This window comes from Eucyclogobius newberryi, unplaced genomic scaffold (assembly GCF_026437365.1).
Source record: "Eucyclogobius newberryi isolate DKJ021-1_F unplaced genomic scaffold, fEucNew1.0.hap1 SCAF_9, whole genome shotgun sequence".
Taxonomy (NCBI): domain Eukaryota; kingdom Metazoa; phylum Chordata; class Actinopteri; order Gobiiformes; family Gobiidae; genus Eucyclogobius; species Eucyclogobius newberryi.
The window spans coordinates 32,842,081-32,866,919 of record NW_027316532.1 but is presented as its reverse complement, the minus strand read 5'-3'; the positions used below and the strand labels follow the sequence as shown (position 1 = coordinate 32,866,919).

Genomic DNA, 24,839 nt, shown 5'->3' with positions numbered 1-24,839 from the left:
CCAAGAATTACAGACCAACATGCAAATGCTAAATCCCTCTTTCTCCTGCGAAGTGGATGAGACGGACTCTATCTGAGGCTTCACTCTGGCTCCCCAGCTTTGTGCTACTGAGACGCTCGCCTTTCTCCCCTGACTCGGGTGATAATCCTGACACGCACTGTCTGCATTTTTTACTGTACGTGTTTAAGCGCATTTGCAGAGCATTTATCTCTCAAATGTAAACCAATTTGGCTATAAGGGCCTTGGGCCAAGCTCAGCGATGGAGGAAAGAAAGAAAATCTCAAACCTAGCAGATGTGGAGAGAAAGAAGGATGGGAGAGCTGGCGAGGACTTGGGGTTGATGAACAACTGAAAGCAGCAAAAAAGGAAAAGCAGGTCTGTGAGAGAGAAAAGTAGCCCTTGTCCAAAGGGTAAGCTCTTGAAACTTGGGATAGGGCCTTCAAAGCCGATAGAACGTGGATCATCGAATTGTTGAGTCACAGAATCTGAGAGAATCATTCGAAGCTCCTGGCTAATCCTGTCATAGTTAAATCAGTTGTATACTTAACTTCTTCTGACACATTTTGGAGGATGCTGCATTGACAGCTCTGCTGTTTGATACCGCCTATACACCTGTATCAGCTGTCTGTTAAGCTGCCTTCACCTCCTCCCACTCGTCCTGCGCAGCATGTTGCCTCTGTGGTAGTAATGGCTCATGAAATGGACCAAAGACCTAAAAGCTGCCAATCTCTCCGCTTCCTGATGTCTGCTGTAAGTGGCTCTGGTTGCTGGTTGAACTTGCGACTTTGATCATCTCAAAAGGTAGTCTCCTGCTGTGTCAAACATTGCCATGTGCAATTCTCTGCAGTCATAAAGACCATGAGCTTCTTGGTCCCTGAAATGAGACATTAAGACAGAATCATCCTAGTTTAGTTGAAGCAATATCAAGGTGTTTTATTTGCTAGTGCGCAGGCAGGGTCCAATGTGTTTGGATGGCTTTTAAAGTACCTTATCTTATAGCCTAAGGTTTCTGTAAATGAGGTGTTTTCTGCTCTTACCAATGAGACGTTACATGAGTAAGCACCATGGCATTCCAGGGTCATACAATAGATCTGCAGTATCATTACAGCAGTAGCAGCTGCACTAGTCCAACTCTTCACTCAGACTTTTAAAATAGTCTACAGGTCATTTCTAGCCAGTTATTGAAGTGCCACAATTCAACTTTGTTCATAAACATCAATTAAACTTTACTTATAATTGATGCTCCAAAAAGAAGGGACACATTTGAACTGTTCTTTTAAGAGTTTTTCTGTATATGGACATGACCTTAAAATAACCTACTGAAGCCACAGATGCCTTCACCTTTATACAATGGCACATGGATTTAAAACAGACTGGAGTCATTTATTATGGATTAGTCAAGTTGTACCTTGTGGAGGTGAAAGAAGTAAAACAAAAAGTGATTTGTTAACTTTATTTCATGAAAATACAAATACAATGACAAAATGGTATGCTAATTTTTGCAATCATTTATGCTTACCCAGAAATCTAAACAAAAAGCATTTAGTAAGTAATTAATTGTAGACAAAGGTTGCAATGTGAATAAAGTGTATGCGTGTTACAACCTCAGTTTGAGATCCTGAGGGATTTAGGAACAATGTCAAGTTTTCTCTGAAGACCTAGCAAGGCTCTAAAAAAGCTTAGCGCTCCCTGACTGAGTGGCACAGTCAGAGCTGCTCCATGTGCCACAGATAATGCTAAGAACTACCTCTCTATTCCAGCTCTTTGCCTGGTCTGATGTGCCACTTGCCACCTTCATTCATTTCTGCAAAACAGAAGACAAATGTAAAGGAAAGGCCACTCTCAAGCTCCTTTAGGTGTGATCACAATGTTAAGACATGGCCTTGCAGAGAACATTTATACCTGGACCTTGGAACACATTTTAACCATACATTTAAATCTATAAACATAGGAAAGAGCTTTAGCCAAGATCACACTAAAGCTCAAATCGGTCTAAAACCTGCTTTGCGGTGACGAGCAGAACTCTGGGGTTGTAATGCATTGAAAACCATCCATCTTACTCTTAGCTCTGAATTTACAAATTGAACATTACAGTCATGGGCACACTGTCCCTTAACAGTGGTTTGCATCTGCAAGTGGTCATGCCTCACAGAAAATGTCATGAAGATTTTGCATACATTTTGACTAGTCTTTAGATTTTGATCGGCTGAGTTTCAGTTTGAATTATAGATTAGGCTTATTCAAATATGTAGTTTAATTTTGTTTCCTGACCCTTTTCAATCATCTCGTTTCCTGACGAGCTCCTCCACCTCCTTCATGAAGCGCAGGCAGAGTTCATCCTGCCAGGGCAGAGTTAAACACTGCACTCCCACAGGGAGACCCTCTCCTCCAGCTGCGGCCTACAAACAGCACAAAGTTCAACATGTCCGTAACATAATAAAGTCTTTTGTCGCCATCTGGTGGAGTATTGACAACATTCGTCTCACATGGTCTAAAAAATATTTACCCAGTACATTTTTAAAAAAACTTTTGGATGTACACTTTTGTAACGGCTGAAAACACAACATTTGCTCCTGTTCTTACCTTTTTTAAAATCCGTTCAAATAGATTCCCTGATGCCAAGTGACAGAGGTTCTTCTCATCCTCTGCAGTTACAGTAGAAACAGGCACAACACCAGCGCAAAAGTTCAGCAGATTGTAGGCCATCGAGTATGGAAGCATACCTATAGTGTATGAAAATTGAGAAACCCTGGTGAAAATGATTTTGATTTAATGACTTGATATGTTGACTTATCAACGTACAATTGAGCTTGCCGCAATAACTCAAGTTGAAAGCTGGCCCAATAATTGGGCAAAGGACAACATCTATATTGAGTCGTCTCCACTCTGCTATCGTGTCTCTTACACAGTCCTACAAAACATTTGAAAGTTGTAAATACAGGGTAATGTAAAGAATGTCGATATATTGAGAAACATATCCGAACACATCACCTCTATTGAAGCCTGGACCTTCCAAAGATCAGCAGTCGATCTAAAGAGATTAAAATGAGTCATTTTTTCATTCATTCAAACTGACAAAAGTCAATACACCCAGCTGTGGGCACACAGCAGCCTGTGAATGTGATTTGAATAGATTCATGGAAAGCCCCTGGAGATGTTTTTGGTCTGTCTGACTTTGATGTATTAAGGAGGGAATTTGGGTGTTTTGAAGTGGGTGAAGTGTGAGAGAGTGGTCACTAAAGCGGTCAGAAAGCACCACCAGATGTGGCGATTCTATCTGGATTCGTGACTTGCGTCCGGTCAAGCAAAGATGAGAAACAGCATCAACTCTGGTTGGTTCTTTTATCAACGGAATAAAATTGTTTGTAACCAAACATTTGTCAAGGAGGAGGGGTGCAGCCAATTACTAGTCGAATCTCAGAGAATTTTTACTGGTTTTCCTGTGAGAGTTGTATCGATTTAATTGAATCTGATGGAGCAGATGGTGGTTTGTAGATATTAGTAATGATTATATGATTGTTGTCATGGAGAACTTTTTTATAAAAAGCGATTCAAAATTAATAGCTTCAACTGTTGGGAGACGTTCACCTGTGAGATTTGTAGAGACAGAACATAAGATATTACCCACCTCCCCTAGAACCTCTATCACAGTGGTCCCCAAACCTTTTGACTCGAGGGCCACATTAGGTTCTAAAATTTGGCCGAGGGGCCGGGCCAGGAAAATATGGTGTGTTTGTGTGAACTATTGAATTACTATAAATTACACACAAGATTTGACCTGTAACTTGTAACAAAGCAACAAAGCAACAAGGCTCAATGTACAAATTGTTTTCCAAATGCATTCAATAATGATTAATTATCTACCGTCTTCTACTGTCCACAAGAGTCTTCTTCAGTGAGTCAAACACTTGCGCTTCCCGCTTGATTGGCCCCGGTGGCCGTTTGTGGTGAATTTTATTTTCTACGCGCCATAGATTTTCTTGTGCGCGCACTATGTGCGAGCAGTGCACTATGTGCGAGCAGTGCACTATGTGCGAGCAGTGCGCAGGTGCGAGCAGTGCGCAGGTGCGAGCAGTGCGCAGGTGCGAGCAGTGCGCAGGTGCGAGCAGTGCGCTATGTGCGAGCAGTGCGCTATGTGCGAGCAGTGCGCAGGTGCGAGCAGTGCGCAGGTGCGAGCAGTGCGCAGGTGCGAGCAGTACGCAGGTGCGAGCAGTACGCAGGTGCGAGCAGTGCACTATGTGCGCGAGCAGTGCGCAGGTGCGCGAGCAGTGCGCAGGTGCGCGAGCAGTGCGCAGGTGCGCGAGCAGTACGCAGGTGCGAGCAGTACGCAGGTGCGAGCAGTACGCAGGTGCGAGCAGTACGCAGGTGCGAGCAGTACGCAGGTGCGAGCAGTGCACTATGTGCGAGCAGTGCACTATGTGCGAGCAGTGCACTATGTGCGAGCAGTGCACTATGTGCGCGCGCAGTACGCAGGTGCGCGAGCAGTGCGCAGGTGCGCGCGCAGGCGCAGCTTAGAGGGAACAGTGCCATCTCTTGGGGAAATGTGGGCATTACAGGCGAAACGTAAAATGAACGGTAATTGTGCAACAGAAACCAGCAGCATACGACAGACAACATGCTTGAGGGACTGAATGACAAATAATGTAAACAAGAGCTTGCAATGACATTTACAGCACCTAAAAATAAATGTTTGTAGTATTTTCTGCATGCATGACTCACCTGACTCCAGTTAAACTTTGCAAAAACAGAGCTCCCTTGGGCCACTGCAAAGTCAAACACAAAGTGAACTATTGAGTAATGAAGGGAAATCTAAATATGTTAACCATTACTATATTGTATAATCAAACTATATTAATTTGACAAAACTGTTTTACGAAACTGTATTAAAAGTATAACCAACTATATTCATTTTAGACTGTTACACTTGGGTTAACTCCTTATACGCACAACACATTGTCCATTTGAGACACTCACTGCTCCTTTTGAGACATTCTCTGATAAGGACGGACACCGTCCCGGAGCAGCTGCAAACATCAAGGCCACAGTCGTGCGAAAGAGCTCATGGAAGAAGACTGAAAGGAGGCGTCAACCGTCATATTTTGCCTAATATCTGAATGTTATAAATATAACGCCAAGCAGGGATTTCAGCGCGTCCGGACTACGCCCGTGTAAGACGCCGGTCATATTTGCATGGGACAGATTTGGTAAGCACTCTGATATCTGTATTTTTCTTGTACATGGTAGGGATTAAACATCTGATTGATTTTAACTTTCTGATTCTTGTCCCTCTTTCATAAACGAGCACGCCAACAGTAACTAGACATAGCTCCACTCTCTGATTAAATTAAATAGGTGTATTTGGGGATTAGAGCTTAATGCTACAGTTGGAAAGAAATGTACCAAGGGTTTAACAATGAAGGCAATCGTTTTCTTCAACCAACTTGGCACACGGTAAAGCTGCACTTGAGCTCTGAGCGAGGGGTCAATGGTAGTTCCTTCCCTTGAAATATGCAATATAAAAAGAAAAGAACGTTACAAGGTTAACAAGCCACACATTCATGCGCCGTCAGACGTTTCAGCTAAAGTTAATATTCAACATAGCAGTAACTCACAATTGTTGCAAAAAGGTGGCGCCTCCATCTGCGAAGACCCCTTTTCCCATTAAATCGGTTATCTCGTCCATTCTCACCGGCTTGTATGGCACCAACTACAGTGAAAATGTACGACGATTTATAGGGGACTCTGAAAAGTATCTTTGAGGCGATGTTATTGTGATGGTGGTTTGTCCTTACAGTGTGGCCTGCTTGCTCTAACAAAGCCTTGACTTCTCGCACGGCTCGAGTCATTGATGGAGATACTGGCGTTCCCTCATATTGTTCAGAATATCCAATTCTCAGAGGTTTCCTGCTCTGGTAGACCTGGAAACAATCAGCAGATGATAAATAACCGTATGCAACAACACACACAAAACACAACACCTACAGACAATGAAAAGGCCAATGCCGTCATGGTATCATTATTCTACCCTCTGCAACTAAATGTTACAAAAAAAGAAGACAACTAAAAGAACGATTCAGTTTCTAGATTCAAATATAGATCGGCATTCATCAACTATTGTGACAGTCACCTAATCATTACAGAGCAAATGTCAAGGCTGTACACACCTCCTCATTAAAGGGGAGTGGGGGAACAGTTGGATCCAAAGAAAACATTTCATCACAAAGTATGGCCTTCAGGAACAATGCCAAACTCTCTACGTCCTTTCCCATTGGTCCAGGAGTTGTCAGCACTGTCAACAAGAGGCATGTGAAAGATTTCAGGTTCTTCAAATGTGGTTGAACATTTAACCTTACCAGTCTTTTGCCCTCTGTACATGGATCTCATTCCCATCGAACTAAAAAGGACAAATGTGTAGTAAAACAATAAATCATAAAACCATAAAAAGACCAAGTGCCATTTACCTCAGACGCCCTGATGTTGGCTTTAGGCCACAGATGCCACAAAACGAAGCTGGGATACGAACGCTACCGCCGATGTCAGAACCTACACCAATCACAGAGCCTCCTCCTCCGATGAGGGCTCCCTCGCCACTAGAAGACCCTCCAGATGTTTTTTGGAGATTATATGGGTTCAAAGTCATCCCATAAATGGGGTTACTGGAGTCAAAGCTGCAAGGGAGGAGAAAAAAAGCTAAAAGCACTGCTAACAGTATTTTTAGGAGTGCAACAATGGAACAGTTTTCTGTATTATTTTAATATGTCCATTGCAAACATATTTACCTTAATAAAGCCTGTGGAAAGTTTGTTCTCACAAAAGGAATAGCTCCTTGCTTCTTCAGAACCTTAACCAGCACACTGTCATCATCAGCCGGCTGGTCTAAAAATTTGACCACTCCACAACAAGAGTCACAGTCCTGACATGGGATAAACAATGTTAATGTTTTAAAAGTTGTCTTTGATTTATCGGATTTAAAGCAAATTGTACCTTGAGACAAACATTTTCTTTAAGGCTGACAGGAACTCCGTATAAGATGCCTTTTGAGTCAATGTTTTTTAACTGCTCAAAACTGTCCAAAATGATCTCAGTGCAGCAGTTCAGTTTTTTCTGAACATCCAGGGCCTGTTTCAGAAAAGCCATGTATTAGATGTGCCTTTCAGGACATTTTGGGCCGGGAAAGTGGTGCACCTTCTCCATGTACGCGTAAAAGACCTCTTCTGGAGACAGGGAGCCCTTCTGCAGCTGCTGAGTCAGCTCAGACAAGGGCAGATTTAAGATCAAATGTGAGTCTGTCATGGGATGCTAAAATAGACAATATGCAATGTGATACATACGGATAATTAACAACAAACAAAAGCATAATATTATCTAGATATTTCCTCCTGGATTGAGAAACTGTTTTTTCAAGACGCACCGACTGTTTGTACAGCAGCACAGCTCGTTCCGCCTGTCGAAAGCTGGACTCCCGCCGCGCTTGCGCTTTCGCAGTCAGCCGCTTCTCCTGTCGCCATCCGTGCACTCTCCGGACCACCACAAGCCCCCCGAAGACGCAGCAGCAGCATGCCGCCCCCGCCAGGAGCGCCTCACGCCGGCTGTGCAGGGGCCCGTCCGTGTGCACGAGCTGCCTCAACGTCTCCATTTGCGTCCACGAACACGACAGCTTTAAGTGTCGGATGACATGGGCGCGGTTTGGGTTTACACACTTCCGGGTTGGTGACGCTATCCTACGACGGAGTATAAGGGCCAACTAAGGGGGAAAAAATGCGCTGCACTACGAGAATAAAGTAATTAATTAATGAGAAAAAAGACGTTAATTAATGAGAAAAAAAGTAATTAATTAACGAGAAAAGTCGTAGTTTAGGCGCCGATGCAAAGTGACGTCAGCAGTTCACTTTCAGCCCCACGTCAGGACGCACAAGAACGGGCTTGGATGAGTTGACAGTTTAGAACTACATAAAAGCCTAATATAGATGTTAAAGTGTTTCCTGACCTTTAAAACGATGTCTTACGTGTGTGTTTATTACTAGACAAGACACTGCAGTTTAGCAGCACCTTTCCTGTTACACATCATTCACAAACTGTTGAATAAACCTTTACTTTCTCCATGATGCAGCTGTAGTGCATCATGGGCTCAAACAGCAGCCGTGCTCCGGGCCACAGCTGCCCGCAGACAGGTGGAGCAGCCTCGCTGTTATATTCACACATGTTCTGCTCCTCTATAGTGTTGTTTGTCTACGTGAGCACTTTGCTCAGTCACTATTCTCACGTGCTCATTGTGTGCACTTAAGTTTTATGCCCGGATTCTAACCTTTTGTCATCCCTTGGACAAACTCAGTAAAACACACAGAACACAAACATCCGTCTGTGCTTCCACTCAGCTCCTGACGCCCGGATCGTGTTTGGCACAGCCTAAAAGCGATATGTTTTACGCACACGCATCATCCATACATGATCCATACATGATCCATACATGATCCATAAATGATCCATACATCATCCATACATCATCCATACATCATCCATACATCATCCAGATACATCATCCAGATACATCATGGCATGAGCTCCAACACACGCGAGCACCAACACCGGAGTACGTCATGTTACAGGTCCAGGACCTGACATGTGACACTGCACAGGGGAAATTATTATTTGTGATGTCTAAAAGACCCGCATTATAAAGATCGACATCTATTGTGGGCATTTGTATTCACTTTTAACCAAGCGCCATTTGCGTCCTGGTGGTGGTGTGTTTGTGTAATGAAGACTCCACAGATGGATTGGACTCAGAGCAGATCAGCTTCAGAGCTTTAAACATACAAAACACAGCGCTGTTACTGGACTGTACCATTATGTAACACTGAGGGGGGGAGCACGTAACATGGTGCTGAAAGTGAACCGCGTATCTGCCTTTATTGTCTTGTTCTCGTTATTTAATGATAAAAAAGTCATTAATTAATGACTTTATTCTCGTAGTGCCCCGCATTTTTTTTTTTGGTTGGCCCTTATACTCCGTCGTACTATCCTGTGCGGCTGAGTCACTGATCTATTATGGGCTGAGTTATTTTTTGCAAATAAATGACGGAAGAACGCGGTGTCACCGGTGTGGAAAAATGCCAATCCTCCCGCTAGAGGGAGCCAAAGATGTGCTTTGAGCCGAGGAACGAGGAAGGAGGAGACACAGTGAGGAGAGAGGAGGGAGTGAGGAGAGAGGAGGGAGTGAGGAGGAGGCCCAGTGAGGAGCCAAGAAGCAAGGAAGGAGGAGGCACAATGATGAGTGAGGAAGGAGGAGGCACAGTGAGGAGAGAGGAGCGAGAGAGGAGCGAGTGAGGAGGAGCCAAGGAGCGAGGAGGAGGAGGCACAATGAGAGGAGGGGAGCTGAGGAGAGAGGAAGGAGGAGACACAGTGAGGAGAGGGGAGCCGAGGAGCGAGGAAGGAGGAGACACAGTGAGGAGAGAGGAGGGAGTGATGAGGAGGCCCAGTGAGGAGAGAGGAGCAAGTGAGGAGGAGGCCCAGTGAGGAGCCAAGAAGCAAGGAAGGAGGAGGCACAATGAGGAGTGAGGAAGGAGGAGGCACAGTGAGGAGAGAGGAGCGAGAGAGGAGCGAGTGAGGAGGAGCCAAGGAGCGAGGAAGGAGGAGGCACAATGAGGGGAGGGGAGCTGAGGAGAGAGGAAGGAGGAGACACAGTGAGGAGAGAGGAGGGAGTGATGAGGAGGCCCAGTGAGGAGAGAGGAGCAAGTGAGGAGGAGGCCCAGTGAGGAGCCAAGAAGCAAGGAAGGAGGAGGCACAATGAGGAGTGAGGAAGGAGGAGGCACAGTGAGGAGAGAGGAGCGAGAGAGGAGCGAGTGAGGAGGAGCCAAGGAGCGAGGAAGGAGGAGGCACAATGAGGGGAGGGGAGCTGAGGAGAGAGGAAGGAGGAGACACAGTGAGGAGAGGGGAGCCGAGGAGCGAGGAAGGAGGAGACACAGTGAGGAGAGAGGAGGGAGTGATGAGGAGGCCCAGTGAGGAGAGAGGAGCAAGTGAGGAGGAGGCCCAGTGAGGAGCCAAGAAGCAAGGAAGGAGGAGGCACAATGAGGAGTGAGGAAGGAGGAGGCACAGTGAGGAGAGAGGAGCGAGAGAGGAGCGAGTGAGGAGGAGCCAAGGAGCGAGGAAGGAGGAGGCACAATGAGGGGAGGGGAGCTGAGGAGAGAGGAAGGAGGAGGCACAGTGAGGAGAGGGGAGCCGAGGAGCGAGGAAGGAGGAGACACAGTGAGGAGAGAGGAGGGAGTGATGAGGAGGCCCAGTGAGGAGAGAGGAGCAAGTGAGGAGGAGGCCCAGTGAGGAGCCAAGAAGCAAGGAAGGAGGAGGCACAATGAGGAGTGAGGAAGGAGGAGGCACAGTGAGGAGAGAGGAGCGAGAGAGGAGCGAGTGAGGAGGAGCCAAGGAGCGAGGAAGGAGGAGGCACAATGAGGGGAGGGGAGCTGAGGAGAGAGGAAGGAGGAGACACAGTGAGGAGAGGGGAGGGAGTGATGAGGAGGCCCAGTGAGGAGAGAGGAGCAAGTGAGGAGGAGGCCCAGTGAGGAGCCAAGAAGCAAGAAAGGAGGAGGCACAATGAGGAGTGAGGAAGGAGGAGGCACAGTGAGGAGAGAGGAGCGAGAGAGGAGCGAGTGAGGAGGAGCCAAGGAGCGAGGAAGGAGGAGGCACAATGAGGGGAGGGGAGCTGAGGAGAGAGGAAGGAGGCACAGTGAGGAGAGGGGAGCCGAGGAGCGAGGAAGGAGGAGACACAGTGAGGAGAGAGGAGGGAGTGATGAGGAGGCCCAGTGAGGAGAGAGGAGCAAGTGAGGAGGAGGCCCAGTGAGGAGCCAAGAAGCAAGGAAGGAGGAGGCACAATGAGGAGTGAGGAAGGAGGAGGCACAGTGAGGAGAGAGGAGCGAGAGAGGAGCGAGTGAGGAGGAGCCAAGGAGCGAGGAAGGAGGAGGCACAATGAGGGGAGGGGAGCTGAGGAGAGAGGAAGGAGGAGACACAGTGAGGAGAGGGGAGCCGAGGAGCGAGGAAGGAGGAGACACAGTGAGGAGAGAGGAGGGAGTGATGAGGAGGCCCAGTGAGGAGAGAGGAGCAAGTGAGGAGGAGGCCCAGTGAGGAGCCAAGAAGCAAGGAAGGAGGAGGCACAATGAGGAGTGAGGAAGGAGGAGGCACAGTGAGGAGAGAGGAGCGAGAGAGGAGCGAGTGAGGAGGAGCCAAGGAGCGAGGAAGGAGGAGGCACAATGAGGGGAGGGGAGCTGAGGAGAGAGGAAGGAGGAGACACAGTGAGGAGAGGGGAGCCGAGGAGCGAGGAAGGAGGAGACACAGTGAGGAGAGAGGAGGGAGTGATGAGGAGGCCCAGTGAGGAGAGAGGAGCAAGTGAGGAGGAGGCCCAGTGAGGAGCCAAGAAGCAAGGAAGGAGGAGGCACAATGAGGAGTGAGGAAGGAGGAGGCACAGTGAGGAGAGAGGAGCGAGAGAGGAGCGAGTGAGGAGGAGCCAAGGAGCGAGGAAGGAGGAGGCACAATGAGAGGAGGGGAGTTGAGGAGAGAGGAAGGAGGAGACACAGTGAGGAGAGGGGAGCCGAGGAGCGAGGAAGGAGGAGACACAGTGAGGAGAGAGGAGGGAGTGATGAGGAGGCCCAGTGAGGAGAGAGGAGCAAGTGAGGAGGAAGCCCAGTGAGGAGCCAAGAAGCAAGGAAGGAGGAGGCACAATGAGGAGTGAGGAAGGAGGAGGCACAGTGAGGAGAGAGGAGCGAGAGAGGAGCGAGTGAGGAGGAGCCAAGGAGCGAGGAAGGAGGAGGCACAATGAGGGGAGGGGAGCTGAGGAGAGAGGAAGGAGGAGACACAGTGAGGAGAGGGGAGCCGAGGAGCGAGGAAGGAGGAGACACAGTGAGGAGAGAGGAGGGAGTGATGAGGAGGCCCAGTGAGGAGAGAGGAGCAAGTGAGGAGGAGGCCCAGTGAGGAGCCAAGAAGCAAGGAAGGAGGAGGCACAATGAGGAGTGAGGAAGGAGGAGGCACAGTGAGGAGAGAGGAGCGAGAGAGGAGCGAGTGAGGAGGAGCCAAGGAGCGAGGAAGGAGGAGGCACAATGAGAGGAGGGGAGTTGAGGAGAGAGGAAGGAGGAGACACAGTGAGGAGAGGGGAGCCGAGGAGCGAGGAAGGAGGAGACACAGTGAGGAGAGAGGAGGGAGTGATGAGGAGGCCCAGTGAGGAGAGAGGAGCAAGTGAGGAGGAAGCCCAGTGAGGAGCCAAGAAGCAAGGAAGGAGGAGGCACAATGAGGAGTGAGGAAGGAGGAGGCACAGTGAGGAGAGAGGAGCGAGAGAGGAGCGAGTGAGGAGGAGCCAAGGAGCGAGGAAGGAGGAGGCACAATGAGGGGAGGGGAGCTGAGGAGAGAGGAAGGAGGCACAGTGAGGAGAGAGGAGCGCGTGAGGAGGAGGCACAATGAGGAGTGAGGAAGGAGAAGACACAGTGAGGAGAGGGGAGCCGAGGAGAGAGGAAGGAGGAGGCACAGTGAGGAGTGAGGAAGGGGAAGACACAGTGAGGAGAGGGAAGCCGAGGAGAGAGGAAGGAGGAGGCACAGTGAGGAGAGAGGAGCGAGTGAGGAGGAGGCACAGTGAGGAGCCAAGGAGCGAGGAAGGAGGAGGCACAATGAGGAGTGAGGAAGGAGGAGTCACAGTGAGGAGTCGAGGAGAAGACACAGTGGGGAGAGAGGAGCAAGGAAGGAGGAGGCACAGTGAGGAGTGAGGAAGGAGGAGTCACAGTGAGGAGTCGAGGAGAAGACACAGTGGGGAGAGAGGAGCAAGGAAGGAGGAGGCACAGTGAGGAGAGAGGAAGGAGAAGACACGGTGATGGCCAAGTGTGTCGTTGTCATTTGGGTTTCATAAACCAGGCTCACTCCGAGTCTTACTCAGTCGCTATGGCAACTTAGACAGAGAACTTAGACTGGTCTGGAGCAGGTTTAAAGAGTCTGAACTCTGTAAACATTGCACTTTTATTACGTTTTACATATACCAAAACATGTTTTTAATTATTAGATTAATATTACTTGACTTGTAAAAACTTGATGTTTACAAAAGGTAAAGTTACAAATGTGATTCATACTGTAACTAGACATTTCATTAATTCATTTTAAATGTTGGCCTATCACAGTAGCCTATCATTTTCAATATTGACATTTTTCTTTATTCAATACATTAAGCACTAATTGCTGGATGTAATTGGTGCTCTCAGTGTTGAGTGAACTGGGCTGTTGGACTCTTGTGTTTACGCTCAGTCAAGAGAATTCAGGCAGAAAACTTGACTTTATTGAATGAGCTGTATGAAACACCCACTTCCCCCAGAGCACAAAAATAATATTTTTTTATAATATTTGATTTAGTATTTGAGTAAACATGTGTCAAAGTTTAGTCTATGACAAACTGCGAGAGGCGTGGATCGTTCTCAAGGTCTTTATTTGATGAAAACAGGGAAAAACAGGCAAAACAGGTTTAACTGTTTTATAAAGCTGTTGCTTCGGTTTGATAAAATGGCATGACGTCAGTTATCAGATTGTTTATACCAGTCCACAGTATAAACAATCATAATAATCAAAGTACACAGAAAGTGCATCGTGACCCATGATAAACAGGACAAAGAAATATAATATAAATGCATGACAATAATTTGATCAATATTCACACATGGTATGTCAATTATATTTACCCCAACAATTAAAAAATATTTTTTCAAATGTATTGTTGTATTGTCATAATTTGTGTTTTTACTGGTATTTGTGCAATTATGTGTTTTTTGTTGTTTTGGCGTTTATAGTTTGTTTTCTTAAATCATTCATGTAGTACTTTGGTAACAGCCTTGTTTATAAAATATGCTTTATAAATCAAGTGGATGGATTTTAGCTTGTTGAATGAACACCAGGAATAAACAGTAAGGGCCTAGATCAGTGGTTTCAGTAAGCTTTATTGAACATTTACAGTATGTTACTAGCACCGTGGCACAGACACTGGGCAGACACGTCCAAGTCACAGCAAATTCAATAGATCACAAACAAATGTATTTCATTCTTATTTTACATTACAATAACAATTTAATACAACGAACCCCTGGGTCCAGATCCAAAGTCTCATTTCACAGAATGGAATAATTTATGAGACACCTACAAAAAAGAAACAAAGAGTAAAAAAGACGTTAATTGGCCAATAGTTAGACATTCAAGACATTCAAATGAAATCTTCCTTATGGATGACGTCTCTATTTGTAGCACAGTCAGTTCAGTCGGACTTCATTTACAAACAAAACATTATTTAAAGCTAAATGTCCATGTTTTCTGTGTCATTTTGGTGTAATTCTTGCTTTGTCTGAGACTTAAAACCGCTCTCCTGTTTTGGAGCCTGCGTGTAGTTCAGATATGAATGATTATTCAATTCCTAGATTAGTAGGCGATTTCAATAATCAATTAGTTGCAATTAATGCTATGTTAAAGCTACTATTTTCGTCTATGCACATCTATCTCGTTAGCCTAAATCTTGTAGATACCCTAAATATTTGTATATATTCAATCACTATATCTTTATTCAATTATCATCTTATTTTATACATATTTGTACATGTACCTTATTTGCCAAGTAATGTCCCTTGTGGCACAATAAAGTTGGTGCAAGTGTAATATATTTGTACTGCCATCATCTCCAACAATTATTTTCGCCCCGCTCAAAGAAGTCCAAATAACTCACACAGTGGTCCCGAGCGTGGAGGAAATCGAACAGCTCTTCAGTGCAGTCTTCCTCAGTTGAAGATCGGGAGCCCACCCTTGTCTCGCAGTCCTCCAGACGCCCCCGAGTGTGGACGCAATGTTCAGCCTCTTCACATTTCTGCCTCATTGACTCAAGGGGATCCTAAAAACACACATGAGAAGAACACATTGGTATGATGAAGAAACTGCACCATTAACGAAAGTACTATTGATAATACTCAAATTCATGTTTAGTTCTAATCAGTTCTTTCTATAGCATTTAAAAAAAAAAAAAACAGTTACATTTCTTCAACAACATTCACAGCATTTTGATATGTTGCACATCTCAGACCAGACTTATGTTCACCTCTGTTCAGATCAGATCAAAATATGCTACGTCACGGTACACAAATTGGCTATGACAAGGATATCCATACCAGCAGGTCCTCTTCTTCTTCCTCCTCTTCCTCTTCTTCTTCCTGAAATCAAACAAGACAAAACACTGTTAGTTCATGCATTAACAGTCTATGAGTTCAAGTAAATTTACATTTTTTGAGACGATAACCATGTATGTCGATCAATCATTCGGCTGCAAAATATTCTGTCCAAATAACAGCTGTAAATAAGAGTGTTATTATTATTATTAAGATTATAAGAGTTATTTCTATCATATCCGTTTTTATCATCATACTTATGTGCCTAATTTCCCCATTGTGGGACAAATACAGGTTGTATCATCTTATGTGATGCTAACACAGAGAAGCTAATGCTAACTTAAGCTTGTTACATAGCTTGTTATGATAGCTTCTGTAGCAAGCCGGTGCTAGCTGGAAAGGGACATCACAGCAGTCCGATTGTTCAGAAATAACTCATCGTATTTACCTCATCGGGCTCGCCATTTGTGATCATTTTCTCCTCCAAAACCATGTTGGTGGTGGATTTGTCCTCGTAGAAGAGCTGTCACTGCACAGGAGCTAGAGGAAGGTCACTCCAGTGCACCACAATGCCGCGTTCACGTGCTCCTCGGGAAGACGGGCGAAAATCAGCAAAAATCTAACATTTGAGCTCTTGAATAAACGTGGGAACTTTTCGGAGTTTACTGTAAGTTGTCCATTGAAAAATACATGTTCATGCAAGAAAGACCCGACAATACTATTGTTTAATGAAGATGTAAGGTAAGCTAGATAAAGCGAAAATGGTAGGATGAAATTGTCTGATATTTAGTGTTAATACGAACACGATTTTCTGGTTAGCTCTATAAAAACAAGTTGAAGCGTGGGGTCTGTGATTGTAGTACTGGTTTAAAAAGCACAAGAATGCAAACAGAACTTCGTCTTCTCAATTCGGAATCCCAAGTTCCGGAGGAGCACGTGAACGCAGCATTAGCGTACTTCCGGTTATGATTTGGGAATTAAAAGCACTTGGATACGAAGAAGAGTCAGCTCTGGAATAAAGTCTAAAGAATAAAGTCTAAAGAATAAAGTCTAATGAATAGAGTCTAAATAATAAAGTCTAAAGAATAAAGTCTATGTACGACTACAGTCACACTTGGATATGATTTATTTAACATCACAAAACTGGGTAAATGCAAAATAACAAACATGGCAATAAATACATCATATTAATAAAGAGCATAGAGAGCAAAGTGCATAGAGAGCAAGTGGGTTCACATTCAGCTCGATTCCAGAGAGCCCAAGGGGATTTCACACATATAGGAATACATTGTTTGGGCTTTAGGCTCATTCATACACTTCAAAGATTTTATATATAATTTAACCTCATTTTTAAAGAAAGCAAAGTTGGGGGCACAGTTTTGGATTTGTGAATACAACATTTTGCAAGACATAAAATTAGATCTATACAGCGTTCCTCTTTTTTTTATATTGAATTAACATACCAAAGATTATGTCATCTCTAGTTGATGAAATTGAGATTGGAAATATGGAATTCATCCAATTTTGTATTCTCAGCCAGAAAAAATGGACTGCAGCACAATAAAAAAAAAGATGATCAGTGCTTTCAATGTCCTCACAGAAAGTACAAGTGTTTTCTTGAATTTTGAATCGTAACTGGAGTAATTCTTTGGAAGGGTAGATATTGTTCATTTTGTAATGTGTTTCTTTTACTTTTGGGGCGACAGGAAACGCCATGTAAAGTTTTGTTATGGACTTTTTATTGAATTTATTAAGAATATTATTTTTATTTTGCAGGCCTGGGAAAGTTTGTTCACATAAGCACTCTCTAATAAAAAAGTTACTGCATTTTTTGTCTATAATCAAGATTCCTTGTATTGAAATGGTAAATATGGGTTTATGGTTTGGTTTGCTAAAGTATTACTTGATAAATATTTATGTACTTTAGTAAATTTCCATCATCATCCATGAGGTGTGCTATAGACCAAATATTTCTTTCAAACCAGTCTTTGTAATATAACGATTGGTTACAATGTAGAATATCTGTTATTCCAGATTATTGTAGAATGCTGAGAGAAATTGTGAACATACAACATTTTCCAGTACATTCAAATTTTCTTATGGAACTCTGATAAGGACACAGGAAGCTTACTGATATCGAAATCACATATTAGTAGAAGTTTTAGTCCACCCAATTTGTTAAAAATAAAGTTTGGGATACAGTACTATAAAGACTTGTTTAATCCACGATTTTAACTTCTCTTTAGGGCTGCATTAAGGTGTTCTAAATCAAGTACTTTTAGACCACCTTTGTTTATTTGTTTTACCATATGACTTTTCTTCAAATAATGTGGTCTATTTCTCCAAATGAAATTCAGGTTTATTTGATTTATAAATTTGATTAAGTTATTAGAGATAGCATTTGAGTAAAGTGGGTAAATACACCTGGATAAACTTTCCATTTTGGTCAGATAAATATGTCGTAGAATTGAAAGTCTCTTTGAAGCCAAATATTCAATTTTTACAGAGCTGGATTCCCAAATATTTTATTTCAGTTTTGATGGGGATGTGGCAGATTTCTTTTAATGGAGTGTCATGGAGAGAGAAAAGTTTGCATCTATTACGAAGAAATTTTAAATTTTTTCAATGGATTTCATAATTTGATACTGATTTTTTAGAAATAAAGTAGTATCATCTGCCAGCTGACCGACGATTATTTCGGAGCCCAAGACATTTAATTTTTCTATATCATTTCAGTTTTTAATATAAATGACTAATATCTCAGTGACCATAATAAAAATGTACGGTGAGATGGGACAGCCCTGAGGAATGACAACATCTAAGCTCTGAGTAGAACCCCTTGAGAGAAGAACACAGCTATTTATGTTTTTATACAGTCCATTAATCAAGCTTTTTAATTTAATACCAAACCCAAAATGTTCTAGTGCAGAAATAATAAAAGGATGTTGATGTCAAAGGCCTTGTAAAAGTCCAAAAATAAGATAAACCCATCATCTTCTATTAAGTCTCTATATTCGATTAAGTCCATAACCTGTCTTGTTATGAATTGAATGAAGTGTGATAGGTCTTCTCTTTTCTATGATTCTAGGATCTTTGTTAAGTTTTGGAATGGAAATTATAACACCATGTTTCATAGTAGTTGGAAGTGAGCCGGTTTCAAAAATCTCAAAGAAAAAAAACATGAAGGAATTGTCTTTTGTCTTCCCAAAAAATGTGTAAAAGATTCCAGTGAGTCCATCTGAACCAGGGGCTTTATGATAAAAAACTAAAATAATGATAATAAAAAGAAAGAGATGTAGTAGTATGTAGTTTGACCTCACGTGAAAGAACATTTCATTCAATGGCATCTCTGTTTATACATTAACAAAGTCTCATTCTTTGATATGAATGGTCATCTATTAGATTTCTGAAAAAAATATGTATTTTGACATGAATCACAGCCAATACAATTTTTATTTTAATACTTTAATTTAAATCACATATAAAGGCATTCAATAACATCACAGAAATGTAATTCCCATCTGTAATAAGCATAGCTAAATGTTTTAGTTGACATGTTGTTAACCATGGACATCTTTTATACAATGGTTTGTGTATTTTTCTCTGGACACTGGATTTTATATCCCACTCTATAAGCCTGCACATAGACTCTTGCCTGGTTCATCCTACAAAATCACAAACGAATAACATTTTAAGACGTTTTAAAGAAAAGAAAAATACCATTAAAATTAAATATAACAACCTATGGCACCAGCTACCTGTATTTAGTGCAAAGCTGTACACCGAGAGGTCCACAGCGATCCACATAACTCTCTCTGAAAGCCTTCCTTACAGCTCGAGCCATACTGACCACTGTAGTAACCACTGGGCATGTCCTTAGACACAACAGAACAAACAGATTTCACTGTCAAAGATTGGATGCAATGATTCAAGCTTTCATTGTGATACAAACAGGTCCAGCAGTGATACATACAGTCGTTCACAGCGGAGGCCGGCGGTGCCCGCAGCACAGGTGCAGGTGTTGTGAGGACTACATGTGCCCCCATGTTGGCATGGCGGCACACAGGGAGTGGTCACTGCTGGGAGAACAACAACAACAACAACAACAAAAATAATAATAATAATGTGTGTTTTAAGTTTATAGACAAATCAATGTGTTACTGTTAACCTTTTTCACAGTTAGCCCCAGTGTATCCTTTGGTACAGTGGCACCTATTGAGACCGACACACACTCCTCCATTTGTACAAGGCTTTTGACACTGAACCGGTTCTGCCAGGAGAGGACAGTGGTCAGCTAATATTAAGTTTATGGTTCAAATTGCTTATGTACTTGCTAATGAAGAAAATATTTCTTATCAGAAGAAAACAGAAACATAAAATATATATTACCAATCTGGCAGCGTGCTCCTTGCCATCCCCCCACACAGATGCATTTGTTCACATCGATACATCTTCCTCCATTTTGACAGGCAGGCGTGCAGAGAGCTGAAAGACCACACACAGAGAAAGCCTTCTTACTTCACGTACATCAGAAAGGTCATGTATATTTAAAACTTTTGCACATTATGCACATTAAAGGTAGAAATGTCAAGACCCCCCACCACCACCACCACTACAAATACCTGTGCACCTTTTGTAAATAATTTAAGACCGCTGTAAATAAAACCAGATGTGCCAGTGGTTTTGGTACTCACGCAATAGACACTGGGGGCCAGTGTAGTCAGCGGGACACTGGCATGTTTCAGGCCCCACACAGCGACCACCGTTTGCGCAGGGGAGTTCACAAACGGCTAAACAGACAGTACATATATATGAGGGTTAACAGCATAGCCTTAATAATACATACAGTTGTGATCTGCTCGCTGCGGTGACATGATGATCTTTACATACATTTTCTGTGTGTTTACTTGTTACCTGTGTGGCAACCCACTCCAGTCCATCCTTTTGGGCACAAACATTTGTCCCATCTCATACAGCTGCCCCCATGTGCACAAGGGGGAGAGCACATGGCTGAAACATATGATCACATTTTAACAGCAGTACAGTCATTGTATAGACACATTCACAGGTATTCAAAAGCAAACGGTACATTTCGTCAAGAAGTCAATTTACGAACACAGTGAAAGTACATCATAAATCAATGTTTCAAGAAAAGAAAACCGTTTACCCGAGCAGCCTGGTCCTGGATAACCTGGTGGACAGTCACAGCTATCAGGGGCCACACAAACGCCATCATTTTGACAAGAAGGTTCACACAATGCTGAAAAGCAAAAACATGTACCAATGTATAAATTATCTTGTGCAGAAAGAACATGTGAATTCCTGTCACTCACGTTGACATTTTGTAGTGTCATCTGTCCTTACAGCAAAGCCCTCTCTGCACGAGCAGTTAAACCCACCAGGATGGTTCACACACAGCTGCTCGCAACCTCCGTTTGTGAAGTCCCCACACTCATTAACATCTACAAAAATAACAGTTATGTAACAACAGCTAATCTTCCTCTTCATTAATTGTTCAAACATAACATGTATCTTCCTGTTTGTTCCCAAGGCATAAGAGGATTATAAGCTAAAGGGCAAAGTTATACATTATTCACGAATGTGTCCAATAACACTTTGTTTCAATAAAGTTAACTCTTCATAGGAAAAGCGGGTCTCTCTTCTTACCCACACAGCTCCACAGGTCTGAGTCCAGTTTCCAGCCCTCTCTACAGCTGCACTGGATCTGTCTATCGGCTCTCACAGAGCACATGTGCTCACAGCCACCATTCCTCCACTTACACGACGTTACATCTGCCCAGGCAATAATGCTGTTAATAATGAAAAAGTTTGAACAAGACTATGACACATTGCTTTAACTTACTGATGCAGGTGAGGTTATCTGTGTGCAAGAGTAGTGGAGGCGGGCAGTGACAGGTGCGTCCCCCAGGAGTGTTGGTGCAAGTGTGGGAACATCCTCCATTCTGTAGTTTACATTCATCAACATCTGGGTGAAAAGGCAAAAACATACATTAGCAAAACAGCTCACATTTAAAATAAGCTATTCATGCATTAAATAAAGAGGTTTTGCATAATTTCCATTAATGGCAGCTCACTGTTTATTTAGATAATGAAAATGTACAACAGAGTGAGATGGTGTCAGTGTGACTGACCCACACAGGTGGAGCCGTCAATGTGCAGCTGGTATCCAGGCCTGCAGGAGCATTCATAAGATCCCTGTGTGTTAATACAACCATGTGCACAAGTTCCACTGAGTGCCAAACACTCATCCACATCTGAGAGACCAGAAACACTTCATCAGGGTTTTGGCACAGCAAGATGGGACTACTCAATCTACAAGGTCTACAATCTTAGGAGTGGGTCTAAAACAGTTGGAATAAACACTTTCATTTGCCTGAAGGAACACAAATCCACACAAAATATGTTTTATTATCAAACTAATTTGAAGTTGTTTAAAGGTATTTAAATATTCACAATATGTGCTGCCCCTGCCACAAGCCTGATTTACCTGTACAGGTATGTCCATCTTCGTCCAGCTGGTACCCTGAAGCGCACTGGCAGCGATAACTTCCCGATTCATTACTACAGTTGTGTGCACACTGACCATTGTTCACTGCACACTCATCAACATCTGTAATAGAGAAAACAAGAGCAGATTCTATGTTTTGCAGCATACATTGTACTCTTACTCTACACACATACACAGGCTGTTCACACACCAAAGCAGGAGTGTCCATCTCCATTAAAGCCCTGATAGCACTGGCAGAAATAAGAACCGATAATGTTTCCACAGCGGGCATTGGTGTCACAGCCATGATCACCGGACAAGCACTCATTCTTATCTGAGGAGAAAACACATTTGTAAAACAAAGCTGTCGATTTAGTTGAATAATTTATTTTCTTGCAATAATTCAACCATTATTTTGTTTATTGTTGCAGGAGCCCTTGCTAGAATTCCCTTTGCTTCTTGCTGCTGCCAGTACTGTTTGAATAATTAGATTGTAAAAAGACATAAATAAGTCTAAACTAATAAGAGTCGGTAGTTTACTGAATGTCAGTGACGAAGCAAATTAAGTTATTTAAATTTTTGTGTTTCTCGTTTGTAAAAATGTATGGAATGGGGACACTATTCAAATCGTTAAACTAATAAACACTCACAGAAGCCTATTCTATCGACAGATTCATTTGTTTTTGCTCAAATACAGGAGAAAATAGATCAGACATCTTAATAAAATGAAACAGGCCACATTAAAACACATGAGGAAGGTGATCCAATGGACGGGAAGCACAGTTTTCCATGGAGAGAAACACTAATTACGTACCTTCACAGTATGTGCCGTTTCCATGGTAACCTGGTTGACAAACACACTTGTAGCTCCCGAGCGAGTTTTCGCACACGGCCTGACCAGTGCACACAACGGGACCCTCCGCACACTCATCCACGTCTGGGACAAACACAAAGGGAACAACCCGAAACCACTTTTGGAAGCATTGGATTGGAATTTGGTTCAGAGATTAACCCAACATTCCAAATTTTATTACTCTATATTACAGTATCCGGGGAAAATCTGATATCATTTAATTGAAAAACAAACGATGACCCAAACGATGGGTCAAAAACAAAACGGGTCAACAAAGAGTCCAAGATTAAATCTATTCTAATGGGATTTGAAAAACAGCAAAAAGCACAGTTCATAACAACCCATTATTTAACTTACAGCATTTGGACACTCTAGACCTAGAGTAAAATGAAATGAGAAAATATTACAGTCCAAAAAGAGAGGTAGTTAAAGATATGAACATGCAGCCATGACACATAAGTTAAAACAGTGTTACTGCTGCTTTTAACAAACTGACCGACACACACAGGGTGCTCTGCCCTGAAGCCTGGTCTGCACTGGCACAGGAAACTGCCTGGAGTGTTCACACAGACGTTTCCCAACTCACGACTGCACTGCTCCTCAAAGCTGCACTCATCCACGTCTGTGAGAGATACATCCAGGAGTCAACAAGGAGCTCACTATAGGCCCTGTAAATGTTCTTAATAAACTAATACATGTAGGCCTTCTGTAAATATGTGTCATCTAGTGGCAAATACACTGCCAGATGTGTATATTACATGTGCCAAATCATTTAGAATAAAAACATTACAAATTAAGAAATGTGTAAATCCACAAAAGTGCTAAACTAGTTTACAGAGGCATGCATAATAATGTACCCTTTTGGGATGTTAAGCCATTACTTTACATCCCAGAGTCATGCCTTGATCATCTCACCAACGCAGGCTTTTCCATTTAAAGCCATTACATATCCCGAAGGACACAAACAGATGAAGGAGCCAACTGTGTTTTTGCATTCAGCATTGCTCTGACAGGCCTGTAGTCCTGTCACTCTAGCCAGTCCACATTCATCTACGTCTGCATTAGAAAAAATATATGCATTTCAGTAAACAAGCAAGACGGATACACTAATGTCATATTATCATTCACGAACTAGCACTAAACAGACCTTGGCATCCGGCTGCACCCATCAAGTAACCATGAAGACAGCTACAGGAGTACGACCCAGGGATGTTACTGCAGATGGCATTGGGACCACACAGGCCTGACGCCTCTTCACTGCACTCATCCACATCTGCCCATTACACACAACATAAAAGACCGTTCAAAACGCAGTGTTTGACAAGGCTAATATTGTACTCCATGGTCTCTGTGAGGGAATGTTTCTATAGTAAAGATCACAGAACAGAATTACAATCCATTTTACTGCAGTGCATTCTCATTACTAATAACAGTTAGCCAAAGTTGTACATTTTATTGTATCTGGCACATCTCTGGGCTCAGATCATCCAGGACATGGAAAAAAATTATAAAGTTGGGTTGATAATGTCTTACCTTCACACTCTATCTCTCCTACCAGAGTGAAGCCTAGCGGACAGGAGCAATTGTCCCCGTCCTTCACCAGGTGGAGCGGACAGCCACAGTTTGTGCCTTTCTCCAGAAGGATTTGGTTTCCTGGACAGTAAAGTGTTGATGTGCTATTCTGAACTGGAGCCATTGATGTGTTCCAAAGAGGAGCTAATGATAAATAAAACATTATTCACTAGACAATCCCAAAGCCTCAAATATATACAATGTACGTACAAGCGGAAGGTGTTTGGCTTGTAGTTTCAGTAATATTTCCGATAACATTGTCGACCAACTAAAAAGAGAAGCATCCAGACATGTCAAGACAACATTGTATTGCAGAAAGCAAATGACAAAGTGCATAGATGTTCACTGACCAGGTTCTCTGTGATCTGAGAGGGCTTCAGGACTTCATTCTCCTCAGGGCTCAGAGGCTGACAGTACGACACGAGCAGGAGCAGGGCTGACAACAGACTCCACAGGTGATTCATCACCAGAATCTGTTTCAACAGAGATGAGGAGTGAACCACCTCATTATGAGTGCGAGCAGAGACAATTACTGTTGAGTGGGCCTAATTAAAGTATCTTCATGCACAGCAGTAATGTAGCAACATGTCCAGGCAGGCAAATGAGGAAAGAGCGCCCTGTCATTACCACTACCCCCTGGGCTGTCTGTACGGAACAATAGAAAAGGTTCAATAGCTGCAGGAAGAGTTTGGTCACAACTTATATTTGAACGTTAACATTTCATCTTTTTATCTAAAATGTAAGTCTG

General features: G+C 43.3%; 3 protein-coding genes across 4 annotated transcripts; all 3 read right to left on the bottom strand.

Moving 5' to 3' along the window:
- Nucleotides 1–1,439: 1,439 nt before the first annotated feature.
- On the bottom strand, nt 1,440–7,671 carry faah (fatty acid amide hydrolase). The gene is made up of 16 exons (XM_072438818.1): nt 7,412–7,671; nt 7,186–7,299; nt 6,985–7,119; nt 6,780–6,913; nt 6,462–6,668; nt 6,354–6,394; nt 6,165–6,289; nt 5,793–5,918; nt 5,613–5,707; nt 5,401–5,500; nt 4,720–4,763; nt 2,992–3,031; nt 2,803–2,911; nt 2,584–2,723; nt 2,272–2,399; nt 1,440–1,804 (listed from the first exon to the last, which is right to left on the bottom strand). The coding sequence occupies exons 1-15, from the start codon at nt 7,634–7,636 to the stop codon at nt 2,277–2,279; spliced, it is 1,758 nt and encodes a 585-aa protein (XP_072294919.1). The 5' UTR covers nt 7,637–7,671; the 3' UTR covers nt 1,440–1,804; nt 2,272–2,276.
- Nucleotides 7,672–13,943: 6,272 nt separating this feature from the next.
- Nucleotides 13,944–15,733, bottom strand: uqcrh (ubiquinol-cytochrome c reductase hinge protein). The gene is made up of 4 exons (XM_072438388.1): nt 15,607–15,733; nt 15,162–15,203; nt 14,726–14,887; nt 13,944–14,148 (listed from the first exon to the last, which is right to left on the bottom strand). The coding sequence occupies exons 1-4, from the start codon at nt 15,649–15,651 to the stop codon at nt 14,116–14,118; spliced, it is 282 nt and encodes a 93-aa protein (XP_072294489.1). The 5' UTR covers nt 15,652–15,733; the 3' UTR covers nt 13,944–14,115.
- A 2,880-nt stretch (nt 15,734–18,613) lies between these two features.
- LOC140354293 (uncharacterized) lies at nt 18,614–24,786 on the bottom strand. Of its 2 annotated transcripts, XM_072439247.1 has the most exons (21): nt 24,442–24,786; nt 24,302–24,359; nt 24,053–24,235; nt 23,667–23,792; nt 23,435–23,575; nt 23,016–23,141; nt 22,481–22,603; nt 21,878–22,000; nt 21,667–21,789; nt 21,311–21,433; nt 21,022–21,144; nt 20,826–20,951; nt 20,492–20,620; nt 20,326–20,418; nt 20,073–20,168; nt 19,853–19,948; nt 19,548–19,643; nt 19,327–19,428; nt 19,132–19,237; nt 18,917–19,033; nt 18,614–18,823 (listed from the first exon to the last, which is right to left on the bottom strand). In XM_072439247.1, exons 1-21 carry the CDS (start codon nt 24,553–24,555, stop codon nt 18,736–18,738), a joined length of 2,412 nt encoding a protein of 803 aa, XP_072295348.1. In that variant the 5' UTR covers nt 24,556–24,786; the 3' UTR covers nt 18,614–18,735. The 2 variants fall into 2 exon arrangements, with proteins under 2 accessions (XP_072295348.1, XP_072295349.1); XM_072439248.1 differs by lacking the exons at nt 23,435–23,575; nt 23,667–23,792 and having other exon boundaries at nt 24,442–24,785.
- Between the last annotated feature and the right edge of the window lie 53 nt (nt 24,787–24,839).

Excerpts from the sequence above, each read along its gene's own strand:
- faah (XM_072438818.1), bottom strand. The coding sequence starts at position 7,636 with ATGGAGACGTTGAGGCAGCTCGTGCACACGGACGGGCCCCTGCACAGC. Across the intron at positions 7,120-7,185 it reads TTTACGCGTACATGGAGAAG|GCCCTGGATGTTCAGAAAAA; the intron begins GTGCACCACTTT and ends TTTCTGAAACAG. Across the intron at positions 3,032-4,719 it reads CAAAGTTTAACTGGAGTCAG|ATCGACTGCTGATCTTTGGA; the intron begins GTGAGTCATGCA and ends TAATCTCTTTAG.
- uqcrh (XM_072438388.1), bottom strand. The coding sequence starts at position 15,651 with ATGGTTTTGGAGGAGAAAATGATCACAAATGGCGAGCCCGATGAG. Across the intron at positions 15,204-15,606 it reads CAAATGGCGAGCCCGATGAG|GAAGAAGAAGAGGAAGAGGA; the intron begins GTAAATACGATG and ends GTTTGATTTCAG. Across the intron at positions 14,149-14,725 it reads TCCACGCTCGGGACCACTGT|GTGTCTCATAAATTATTCCA; the intron begins GTGAGTTATTTG and ends TCTTTTTTGTAG.
- LOC140354293 (XM_072439247.1), bottom strand. The coding sequence starts at position 24,555 with ATGAATCACCTGTGGAGTCTGTTGTCAGCCCTGCTCCTGCTCGTGTCG. Across the intron at positions 21,434-21,666 it reads AGATGGACATACCTGTACAG|ATGTGGATGAGTGTTTGGCA; the intron begins GTAAATCAGGCT and ends CTGGTCTCTCAG. Across the intron at positions 20,419-20,491 it reads TGACACTACAAAATGTCAAC|CATTGTGTGAACCTTCTTGT; the intron begins GTGAGTGACAGG and ends TTTGCTTTTCAG.